Source organism: Antechinus flavipes, chromosome 2 (assembly GCF_016432865.1).
Source record: "Antechinus flavipes isolate AdamAnt ecotype Samford, QLD, Australia chromosome 2, AdamAnt_v2, whole genome shotgun sequence".
Classification (NCBI taxonomy): domain Eukaryota; kingdom Metazoa; phylum Chordata; class Mammalia; order Dasyuromorphia; family Dasyuridae; genus Antechinus; species Antechinus flavipes.
In genome coordinates, this window is record NC_067399.1 from 133,045,461 (window position 1) to 133,058,251 (window position 12,791).

At 34.7% G+C, this 12,791-nt stretch overlaps 1 protein-coding gene across 1 annotated transcript in view; it reads left to right on the forward strand.

The window, feature by feature from the left end:
• Window positions 1–1,630: 1,630 nt before the first annotated feature.
• Window positions 1,631–12,791, forward strand: part of ADAM2 (ADAM metallopeptidase domain 2) — a 118,467-nt gene continuing 107,306 nt past the window's right edge. Inside the window, exons 1-2 of the mRNA XM_051975561.1 lie at window positions 1,631–1,816; window positions 12,640–12,719. Coding sequence (XP_051831521.1) covers window positions 1,735–1,816; window positions 12,640–12,719 — 162 coding nt within the window. The 5' untranslated portion in view covers window positions 1,631–1,734. The remainder of the gene's footprint in view (window positions 1,817–12,639; window positions 12,720–12,791) is intronic.

Consider the following 12,791-nt stretch of genomic DNA (forward strand, 5'->3'; position numbering starts at 1 on the left):
ACCCTCTCCCTTAGATGGCAGGTATTCCAATACATGTTAAAATATATGTTAAATCCAATATATGTATACATAGTCATACATTATCTTGCTGCACAAGAAAAATTGGATCTAGAAAGAAAAGGGGAAAAAACCCCAAAAACCTGAGAAGGAAAACAAAACTGCAAACCAACAACAGAAAGAGTGAAAATGCTATGTTGTGGTCCACTCAGTTCCTACAGTCCTCTCCCTGGGTGTACAGATGACTCATATATGATGATGAGTTCTGATGTACACGGCTCTCTTCAACAATGAATTGATTCAGACTAGTTCCAATTGTTTAGTAATGAAGAGAGCCATCTACTGCACCTACCTCTGATTAGGAAGAGAGCAAAGATTGGGATACAGAGTTTTGATTTTATTTAGCCTTCGATGGCTTGGGTTAGGGAGCAAACTCCAGATGAATTGAGGGACTAATTTCCAGGCCAATAATGGGTGGTGATTGTTTCCCAGACCAAAATGATTCCCAGATCAATGGGAGATGGGTGTTTCCAGTGGGAACCAGGTAGGAAGGTGGGGATGCGCCCAGAGGCCGGGAGGGATTTTGATTCAGAGTTTTCCCACCCCAGGCCCACCCCCCAAAGACACAGAGTCTTATTATATCAATACAATCAATTCTAACGTTTTTAAGAGATCCTTGCACCTCTTTTTCTGACCACCTTTTGAGCCTTGTGTGAGTTCTTTATAAAATAATCTTTTTGGCAAGCAGACATTTGGCATGCGATGTGACCAGTCCAATAGAGTTGTGTTCTCTGTAGCAGAGTTGGAATGCCTGGTAGTTTAGTTCAAAAAAGGACCTGAGAGGTCCTCTCAGGTTGGCTAAGATGACAAGAAAAGATAATGACAAATGTTGGAGGGAATGTGGGAAAACAGGGACACTGATGCATTGTTGGTGGAGTTGTGAACGAATCCAACCATTCTGGAGAGCAATTTGGAACTATGCCCCAAAAGTTATCAAACTGTGCATCCCCTTTGATCCAGCAGTGCTACTACTGGGCTTATACCCCAAAGAGATACTAAAGAAGGGAAAGGGACCTGTATGTGCCAAAATGTTTGTGGCAGCCCTGTTTGTAGTGGCTAGAAGCTGGAAAATGAATGGATGCCCATCAATTGGAGAATGGCTGGGTAAATTGTGGTATATGAATGTTATGGAATATTATTGTTCTGTAAGAAATGACCAGCAGGATGATTTCAGAGAGGACTGGCGAGACTTACATGAACTGATGCTGAGTGAAATGAGCAGAACCAGGAGATCATTTTACACAGCAACAAGAAGATTATACAATGATCAATTCTGATTGACCGGGCTCTCTTTTAAGCTTAATCTGTAGAACACTGTCTTCATCACTTTTTGAAATCTGGAAAAACAATAAAGCAATAAAATCTAGGTCTGATTTGTTAGGTTTATGTGAGGCTCATACTGAAAATTTAACTTGTTCATCCGAGTAGGAAGTGGCTTCAGCACATCAATTCCTCGACAATCCCTAACCTGGGGCACCCGATCAAAACCCCAAAAACTTCAGCTCGAGGACTCAACAATTTCCGAGGGGCCAAACTGCTCACGTGCCAACAACTTCAAGGAAAGTGGAGTGTGTTTCAAAGTCCACCCGGCGCAGCTGCTCGAGCCCCGCCCCCTCCCCCAATGTGTTCTCACGAGACCACCTGAGGCCACTTTTTTTTTTTCCATTAGCGCATGCTATGGTGGTTTACTCAGATCGGTCTGCAGGCTGCGCAATGTTTTCTCTCTTGATGCTGCTTTCTGGCCTGCTTAAAGACCACCGTAAGTTTAGTGACCCTGCCGATGCTCAGCTCCCGCCCAGGGGTGGGCCAACATTTTTGAAGGGGACTGGGATGCGGTAGTGTCCGTACGTGGCAAGGCGAGTGGGGGCTGGAGCGGGGGAAGACGGGGATGAAGTTGGAAAAAAAGAAGTTTTTTCCTTTTCTCCTCAGCCTCCTCCCCCTTTCCAAACATATAGGAGAAAGGGAAATTCAGATGAGTTCATTAAAAAAGTAAGACAATGTGGGAACAGCCCTGATACATTGAATATATACTTTAAAAACCTCCACTAGGGTGTATGGGGGGGAATCCTGATGTTACATATACTCTGCTTTTTCTGTACTTTGTGTAAGTGTTGGTGGTATATATGGTGCATTATGTTGTTTTAATGACATAGAATAAAATACAAAAGAAACCACTTATATTGAAATAAGGACCTCTGTTAAGAATTCGGAATCTCTGTCCTTTGTGGGAGAGGAGAATAAATACCTCTAGTCATCTCCTATTTCTCTTCAAGGGAGACTTTGATTCTTGCCAGGAAGAGTTCAAGCTCTATTCACGGTATTAATTCTTAAAATAGGGAAAGAGCGCCGCAAGGTACAAATCCAGAACTTGACGCCTTTCCCATCAAAGGCTAGTTCCATAATGACTCCACACAGATATATCCAAACAGATAGCAAATAGAAATCATAGAAAATATACATATGAAACTGTACCAGACAATTACCAGAATAAATGAGCTCTCCCTTGGGAAGCTAGACAGATCAACCAAGAAAAATGATCCCCCATCTCAAACAAGGGGAAGTTCTCCAAAGTCTCTACTGTAGTAAACTGGAACTAGATGCATGGTGAAAAGGTTGGCTTTCTACATGTGGTCTTCTTCTCAGTCTTTCTCTTGGGTTTGAAGGGAAGTTGGACCTGAACATCATCTTTATTGAAGCTGGAAGCAAGAAGACCAGGATGTTTCTTCACCTGCTCTCCCCAGCTTTACTATTCAAGCAGGCATAGAGTAATTAGGCTTCCCCAAAGAATCTTTCAAATGGACTTTGAGGCTTGGGTATTTGGAAATGTTTATGAAATTCATTCAATCAATAAAAGTAAAAATTAAAAAAGGCAGTGTTTCAGTTAGATTTTGATGGAAGTGAGCAATTCTGTGAGGCAGAGATGGTGGATGAAGTGGGAAATGCGTTCTATGTATATGGATTAACCAGTGCAAAAGCTGAGTAGTTTATAATGAGGTTTATAAAGTTGGAGTTCATGTAATGAGTTTATAATTTATAATATAATACATAATTATATAATGAGTTTATAAAGACATTAGGAACAGAGTGAATGACTTTAAAAGATAAACAGGAGAGACCGTATTTTATTCTAAAGAAGAGCTTTAAAATTTTTTTTTGTGTGTGCCATGGATCACTTTGATAGTCTGGTGAAATCTTTAGTCTTCACAGAATATTTTTTAATGACATAGAAAAAATACAAAAGAAACCAATTATATTGAAGTTATAAGGACTTCTGTTAAGAATTCAGAATCTCTGTCCTCAAGGCAATAGGGAGCCACAGGAATTGATTGAGTAGAGAATTGATATGGTCACAAGCACAATTAAGGAAAATCATTTCCCCAGACTAAGTATACATAGTTATTTTTGTTGCCTAGTCAAGTTAAAAATTTAATTATTAATATAATTTTTCTGTTGTCTACACCATTGTACGTCTATTTAAGACGAGCACCATTTGCTTTAAAGAAAAAGAAAAAAAGAATGTTTAACAGCTGCACTTAATGTGTACTTGAAAAGAATATCTGAATAATGAATAAAATAAAAAATTACAATGAATGCTATTTCAGAGATAAGTTTTCTCTAATCAAGCTCTTTCTGTATCATGGTGATGACCTTTTATAATAAAGCTTTGATCCTAGAAACTCTTTTTTTAGGGACCTTTGAGATCAACAACTTCCTTTCCCTTATTTTGCAGATCATAAAACTGAGCTCCAGAAGGGTTGTGATTTGTCCAGATCACACACATAGTAGCAGAGGATCACATGATCTAGAATTGTAGAAGCCCTCATAACTACTTAAAACCAGCTAACAAAAGACATATCACTAAATCTTACTGGCTTTTACATCTTCTGCAGTTGGCTATTTTGGTGTAGAAATTTAGCATCATCACTTTCTCTTTTATTTAGGTTCTATGAACTTGGATGACAATTTATGGCAGTAAATGAATCAATAAACATTTACAAATCAACTAATATATTCCAGTTCTAGAAGGAACTTTCATTTTTACTAAAGAGATAGAAAATGTCCATAGAGAAGTAAATATAAGATACACAAAATACATGGCAATTAGGGATTACAAACAAGGTGTATGGAATACAAACAAGGTGGAAGTTGGGAAAGCCCAAGAAGGTGGTTTTATAATAAGGAATACTTGATCTGAACTTTGAACAGAGCTTGGGGGGGGGGGAGGTACCAAGAAGTGGGGATGAAAATAAAAAGCATTCAGGCATATGTGATGGTCTGGGAAAAAGCATGAAATATGGAGATGGAATATTATATAAGCCAATTTGGCTGAATAATAGAGGCAGGATAGGTAAGATAAAACAAATCAGCAAGATAGATCGAAGCCATAGTTGAAGGAGGAGTTTGTATTTTATCACAAGATGGTGGCAAGCCATTGAAGTTCTTCAAGCAGAGGAGTCAGTGCTTTAAAAATATAATTTTTTCAAGTGAGTGGAGGATGATTATAGAAAAATAGAACTGGATGTAGGGAGACTAATTAAGAGTCTATTACAGAATACCAGGCAAAGCTTGATTGGGCAAGGGAGTTTGTATGATTAGAGAAAAGGGGTCAAATGCTGACTCCTATCTTGTAAACCTGGGTGATTAGAAAAATGATGATGAATTTATTATTATGATAGCATTATATTTATATCCTGTCTTCTATAGGATATCCACTTCTCCAACTCAGAAATCACTGGGTTTCTAATCTTGAACAGTTCAAAGTATACAAAGGTTCCATACTCATAAAACTCTTAACCTACTGACACCTACCTATAGGTTAACTTTCTACAGTTAACTCAAATCTAAAGCATATACTGAAATGGCAAGGCATTATTAGAAATAATTCCAAAAACAGAAAAATTTGAACCCACAATGGCAATCCTATCCAAAGAAGTGAAAAAGGAAAAATCAGAGAGTAAAAGAAATTCAGAGAATCTGATTAATATCTGAAAGACATTCCAAAATTAATACTCCCAGGAATATTATAACCAAATTCCAGAGCTCTGAGGTCAAAGAAAAAGTACTTCAAGTAATAAGAAGGAAACCATTCAAATGCCATGGAGGCATAGTCAGGAACACAAGATTTAGTAGATACCACATTAAAAGATTGGAGAGATTGGAATATTATGTACAGGGAGACAGAATAGCTGGGATAACAACTAAGAATAACCTACCCAGCATATCTGAATACTTTCTAGCTGTGTGACCCTGGGCAAGTCACTTAATTCTAATAGCCTCAGCAAAAAAGAAAAAAAAAAGAAAAAAATAATAATACATTAATGACCAGGTGGAATTTATACCAGGAAGATAGGGCTGATTCAATATCAGGAAAACTATTGGCATAATTGACCACATCAACAACAAAATTAATAGGAATCATATGATTATCTCAATAGAAAAAGCATTCAATGAAATACAGCACCCATTTCTATTAACACTAAAGAGCATAGGAATAAATGAAGTTTTCCTTAAAATTATAAGCAAGCATTCTGTGATGGGGAAAAATTAGAAGCATGCTCGGTAAGCTCAGGAGTGAGACAAGGATGCCCATTATCAGCACTATTATTCTATATTGTACTGGAAATGTTTACTTTAGCAATAAGAATGGAAAAAGCAATAGAAGGAGGAAACAAAACTATCACTCTTTGCAGATGATATGAGAGAATCAACTAAAAATTACTTGAAACAACAACAGCAGAATTGCAGGATATAAAATAAACCTACAAAAATCATTGGTACTTCTGTACGTTAAAAGCAAAACCCAGCACTGTGAGATAGAAAGAGAAATCCCATTTAAAATGTAGACATTCAAAAATATTTGAGAATCTACCTGCCAAGACAGATCCAGGAACTATATGAACAGAGTTACAAAACACTTTTCACACAACATCAGATCTAAAGAATTGAAAAAAAAACATCAATTGCTCAATTCTCCCTAAATGATTCGACTCACTCAGTGTCATATCAAATAAACCATCAAAAACATTTTATGGACCTAGAAATTCATCTGGAAAAACAAAAGGTCAAGAATATCAAGGGAGTTAATGAAAAAAAAAATGCAAAGGACAGTACTCTACTTTACCAGATCTAAAACTACTATAAAGTGTCAGTCATCAAAACTATTTGATTCTGGAGAAGAAATAGAGTGGTGGATCAGTGGAATAGGAACTCAGTGATTATAGGAATCTACTGATTGATAAGCCCAAAGACTCCCATTTCTAGAACAAGAAAACTCTATTTGACAAAAATTGCTGAAAAAATTGGAAAATAATATGACAGAATTTAAGCATTGACTAATATCTAATATCAAGATAAGGTCAAAATGGCTTCATGATTTAGACATAAAGGGTGATATTAAAAGCAAATTAGAAGACTAAGATGTTGTGTCATGGGAACCACCTGACAGTGGCTGCTGGAGAGCCAACCCAGACCTGTAGAATGGTTCTCCTTGTGTGAGAGGATGATACAAAGAGACTGAGAGACCGTTGAGTTATCTGACCTCTCTCCTCTTCCCTTTGCCTCCAATTTATTTCATTTCCAGTCTGCAACACCTGTGTCAGCAAAGGCTGTCCTGCAATCTCCTTCAGATGCTATGATCCACAGCTGTGCAGGCTCTTGGAGAATTGACCTGCCCCTTAACACTAAGGCATAGTTTACCTACCAGGTCTTTGGAGAAGGGAGGAATTTATGACCAAAGAACAATTAGAGAATATGGAATACAAAATGGATAATTTTGGTTGCATTATTACTATTTTTTTTGCAAAAACAAAACCAATGCAGCCAACATTAGAAGGGAAGTAAGAAGCTAGGAAACAATTTTTACAGACAATATTTTTGATAAGACCTCATTTCTAAACTATATAGAGAACTGAGTCAAATTTATGAGAATGCAACTCATTGCTCAATTGATAAATGGTCAAAGGATAAGAATAATTTTCAGATGAAGACATTAAAACCATTAATAGTTATATGAAATGCTTTTAGTCACTCTTGATTAAAAAATGCAAATTAAAATAATTCTTGAGTTTCCACCTCACAACTCTGATTGGCTAAGATGACAGGAGAAGATATTGATAAATGTTGGAGTGCCATATAAGTCAAAGTATCAAAGAATTATTTTGTAGAACCAGAAAAATAGTAACAAAATTATTCTGGAAGAACAAAAGATCAAGAATATTCAGGGAATTGATGGGAAAAAAATATCAAGAAAGGCAGCGTAGCATTTCCAGATTTCAAGCTATATTATAAAGTGGTTGTCATCAAAACAGTCTGATAGTGACTAAGAAAAAGAGTGGTGGATCAGTGGAATATATTGGGCACACTACATAAAAAAAAATAAACATATTAATGTAGTGTATGATAAATCCATATGTTCAAGCTTTTGGGGAAAGAACACTATTTGAAAAAAGTGAAACAAAAGAAATGCTGGCTATTGATGAAGAGATCAATACACTGAAAGAAAAACCTTATTGAATTAATAAAACTTCTTTAGAGAATATATATATATATATATTAAACAAATGGAAAAAATCATTAGGATTAAAAATGAAAAGCAAACTGAACAACAAATGAAGAATAGAGTATTAGAAATTCTTTTGCCTAATTGTATGCCAATAAAACTAGCAAATTATCATTATTATTAATAGAATTTTATTTTTCCAAATATAAGTTTCAACATTCAGTTCTGCAAGATTTTGTAAAACTAATAAATGGAAATGTATTTTTTAAGAATATGGAATGCCCATAATAAAAAACAGGAATCATAAAAACAAATTGAACAAGACACAAATGAACTTCTATAGGAACAAAAACTCCCAGGACCAGATTCATTTATAAGTGAATTCTATCAAATATTCAAAGATTAATTAATTTCATACGACTAAAGAAGTTTAAAAATAAAGGAAAAGAAAGGGTCCTAATAAATTTCTTTATGATGCAAAGATGATAAAAATAGAAAAAAAATTATCACTATCAAAAATGAAAGAATTTATAAGCAATAAAATATAGTACTATTTCCTAATTACATGCTAATGATAGCGACAGTTTAAGTGAAAGACATGAATAATTATATATAAAACAACAGATTTTAATGGCAAAAAATTAAAAATTTTAATTCAATTTGAGAAAAAGAAATTGAAAAATTCATAAGTCCATCCAAATACTAATTTACAAATGAATTCTATCAAGTGGTCAAAGAAAATTTCCAATAGTATAATTTTTATGTAAAAAATAGGAAAAGGTTCTTAAAATTATTTCTATGATACAAATATGGTCTTGATAAATCAGAAGGAATTGAAACAAATAAACTGTGAACCAACATTTCTAATTAACATTGATGGAAAAGTTTTAGATTAAATATTACCCAAGAGATTATAGAAATACATCATAAAGATTTTGCACTATACAATATACAATACAACTATGGAGTTGTATTAGAGATGTTAGTTGGTTCAGTCTTTAGGAAATCATCAAAATTAGAGAGTAGATTAATATAAAAACAAAAGTAATGTTATGTCAATAGAGGCAGGAAAAACTTTTGGCAAGATAAAACACAATATTGTTTAAAATGCTAGAAAACAGGAACAAATATTTTGTATCAAGAGTCAGCTATGTATTTAATGAGGATAAACTAGAAGTCTTTCCAGTAAGATCAAGTTTAACCCAGGAATTTCCATTATCACCATTTTTAAACACAGTATTAGAAATGTTCACTATAACAGTGATGAAAGAAATTAAAGAAATAGACAAAGAGGAAATTAAAAACTATATATTTGTTGATGATATATGGTTTACTAGAGGATGCTAGAGAGTCTACTAAACATTTGAAGCAATGAACCGGTAAAATACTAGTAAAATATAAATTAAATCCACATAAATTATTAGTATTTCTGTGTATTACAAACAAAACAAGAAGAGACAGAAGAATTCTATTTAAAATGACTATACAAAGTGTAAAGTAATTGGGAATCTACTTAGCAAGATAAACATAGGATCTATATAAATACAATTAAAAAACCTTATTTAAATAAAGATAAATCTAAGTCATTAAATATTAATTGCTTATAGGTTGGCAGAGCCAATATAATGAAATGACAATAATTCTGTACCAATCAAGTTAGGTATCTAGGTCACACAATGGATAGAGCACCAGGTCTGTAGTCAGAAAGATCATCTTCGTGAGTTCGAATCTGGCCTCAGACACTTAACTGGCTATGTGACGCTGGGCAAGTCATTTAAACCTGTTTGCCTCAGTTTTTTATCTTTAAAATGAGCTAAAAAAGAAATGGCAAATCTCTCCAATCTCTTTGTTAAGAAAACCTCAAATGGGATAATGAAGAGTTGAACCCAACTGAAATAACTGAACAGCAACAACCAATCAAACTATGAAACAATTACTTTATGAGAGTTAGGGGAAAAAAAGTGAGACTCATCTGGAGGAATAGAAACTGAAAAATCTCAAGAAAAATAATTTTTTTTGGCACAAACAAAATTTATATAACCAAGATTAGAAGGAAAGTAGAAATTTGGGAAATAATCTTTAAAGTAAGTATCTCTGATAAGGACCTCAATTCTCAAATATAGAGAGAACTGAGTCAAATTTATAAGAATACAAGCCATTTCTTAATTGACAAATGGTCAACGGATATAACTAGGAGATTTTTGATTGAAAAAACCAAAAAAGGCATATTTCTAGGCATCTGAAGAAATGATCTAAATCTAAATCTGATTAGATAATTCCAAATTAAAGCAACTCAAGGTACCACTTCACACTTATTGGCTAATACGACAGAAAAGGAAAGTGATGAATCTTGGAGAGGATGTGAGAAAATTGGGACATTAATACATTATTGGTAGAATTGTGAATGGATCCAACCACTCTGGAGAGCAAAGAGCAGCCAAACTATGAACCTTCTTTGACCCAGCAATATCACTACTAGGGCTGTATCTGAAAAGATCATAAAAAAGGGAAAAGGACCTACATATGCAGGCCTTTTTGTAGTGGCAAAATATTGGAAGTTGGGTGAATATACATCAATTAGACAATGGTTAAACAAGTTGTGGTATGTGAATATAATTTGTAATAAGAAGTGATGAACAGGCAGATTTCAGAAAAACCTGGAAAGACTTTGATGCAAAGTAAAATGAGCAGAAGTAGGAAAACTTTGTACCATAGAATCAGCAACATGGTATGATGTTCAACTATGAATGACTCTGCTCTTCTTAGCGACACAATGATTCAAGACAATTACCAAGGACTTATGAAGTAAAATGCTATCCACATCCAGATAAAGAACTGAACTCTGAATTCATATTAAAGAATACTTTTTCACTTTATTCTTTTCCATGTTTTATTTTCTTTTTAGTGCAATGTCTTACAATGATAGCACATGCATAACATATCAAAGTGCTTACCATTTTAGGAAGAGGGGAAGAAAGGGAGGGAGGGAGAAAAATCTAGAACTCAAAATCTTGTAAAGATTGTCTTGACTTGTAATTGGAAAAAAATGAGAGTAAAGAATAGCTTCAAGTTGAAAATCTTGTTAAACATGATACCAAGATTGGAAAGAGAAGAGTATAGCCAGAGTAGATGATCTGAAAAAGTACTAAATTGTACAGGGATTGGAATTCCCAATGAAGGACAGAATAAGTTCTGGAGTTTTGTATCATAGAGAAAGAAGGAAGGATAACATATTGATTAATGAAGAAATCTCAGCTCTAGAAACTCTGACTAGAGGTAGGAGTGGGGTAGAGGAGCAGTGTGCAGGCCCTGCCTCACCAGTCATCATGGGGCTCCACCTTGGAGCAGTGATGCCATTGGCAGCACCCCTCAGCACAGGACAGCAGAGGCAGCCTGGCCAGGTTTACAGCTGTAACAGTGCTCAGCCCTGGTATAATGGGGCAATATGGAATTTGCAGCAATGGAGCATAGTCAGGGCACACAGAAGATAGAAAAGGTTGATCATGACACAGGGGTACAAGCCTTGGCAGCAGTAGCATGTTGAAATGTTCATGCCCCAGGATGGGGTGAGAGGTGGGCCAGCGTGCCTGATCTCAGAGGAATAGGAATTAGACCTAAGTAGTGCTGGCTCTTGGGGGGCAGGTGATCCAGTTCTCACAATATCTGGCAGATGGAGCATTGGTAGTGTGTCAGCAGTTAATCCTGTGGCAAAGCTTAGTCCAGCAAAAGACCTACAGTCAAGTTAAGTGCTAGGAGGTCCTTTAGAACAGAGTTTCTGTTTTTTTTTTTTTAAATTATATACTTTTTGGATGGTTTGATGAAGCTTTAGATCTACTTTTAGAATAATGTATTAAGATAACTAAAAGAAATGCTAACTTTTAGTTATATATTAGTGAAAATAAAGATGTAATTTTTCCTCAGTCAGAATGCATTCATTCAAAAAAGACCATGGGACGAAAGGCTAGAGCTCTTCTCTCTAAGCCCCCCTAAAAAGAAAAAAAAAGTAGCCAGTATTTCTTTGGAACTTCACAGTGTGAAAAGTCCAGCTAGATGTTGCTTTTGGGAATAGTTTAATACATTTTATAAACTGAGCAGACTATTCTTTTAAGGTTTCTGATGGTTGTAGAAATCGACAAAATAATTTGAGAAAACCCAAAGCTCTACAACCTCATTGTGGAAATGTATATGCCATTTTCCCTTGTAAAATTAATGTGCATATTTTGTATCTAGCCATAGAGGAAAAATATTCAAGACAATAGAATGCATTCCTTAATGGAAATAAATTGTTTGAAATAAAAAGTACAGAAGGGAAAAAAAGTTTTTATTTTACAAGCATATATTTAAGAGGAAAAGCAGATCTTAGAAAGGCAAAAAAAAAAAAAAAGACTGCGATAATAAGAATTTTAGAGTTGAAAAGAAATGAGATCATCTACTCTAAACAACTCATTTTAGAAATAAAGTAATTGAGGCCCAGATTGGTAAAATAACTTGCTGAAATTGAGTCTCTCCATCAACCCAAGAGGGTCTGAGTTCAAGTTCTGCCTTTTTCACATATGGGATGATGGTGGGCAAGTCTTTTGATCTCTACAACTAAATTGAAACATAATTATAATTGGGCTTTGGTAGAGGGAGTTATTTTATGCACAGTTCCCTGTACCAATGAAATGAAAAAAATAGGTCTAGATCATCCTTTCTCTTCTCCCCCCAAAACAAACTAATTTAAGTTAAACAATTCTGAAATTAGATTTTTAGAAAAAAAATTAAAGAAAAATGCAGAATTATTTTTGTTGAACAAATTGTCATACAAGTAGGGTTAGAATCCAAATCTATGGTTTCATTGGTATATGAAACTTCTTCATGAGTTAACTCTTATCTCCAGAGTTGATCAGTACCTTCTCTGCAACTTTTAGTCTTAAGAGAGTTGTCTAAAGTGCCAATTCTAAGTGACTTGCCCAAGGTCACACAGCTAGTATGAGGCAAAGGTGGAATTTGAACCAAATCTTTCATAATTTGAAGCTATTTATCTTTTTTTCATTGTATTGTAACAAAAAAAAGTAATTCTTTTTTTTTTTAACCTCTTTTAGGTTCTCATCAAACATTTCTATCAGTCACAGTTCCACTAAAGATCTCATCACCTTCAAGTGAATTTTTGGAACCGAAATACGTAATTAAGCAATGAAATTATTATAATTTATAGAATACATATTTTATGATGAGTTGCTTATATTTTTTGTTT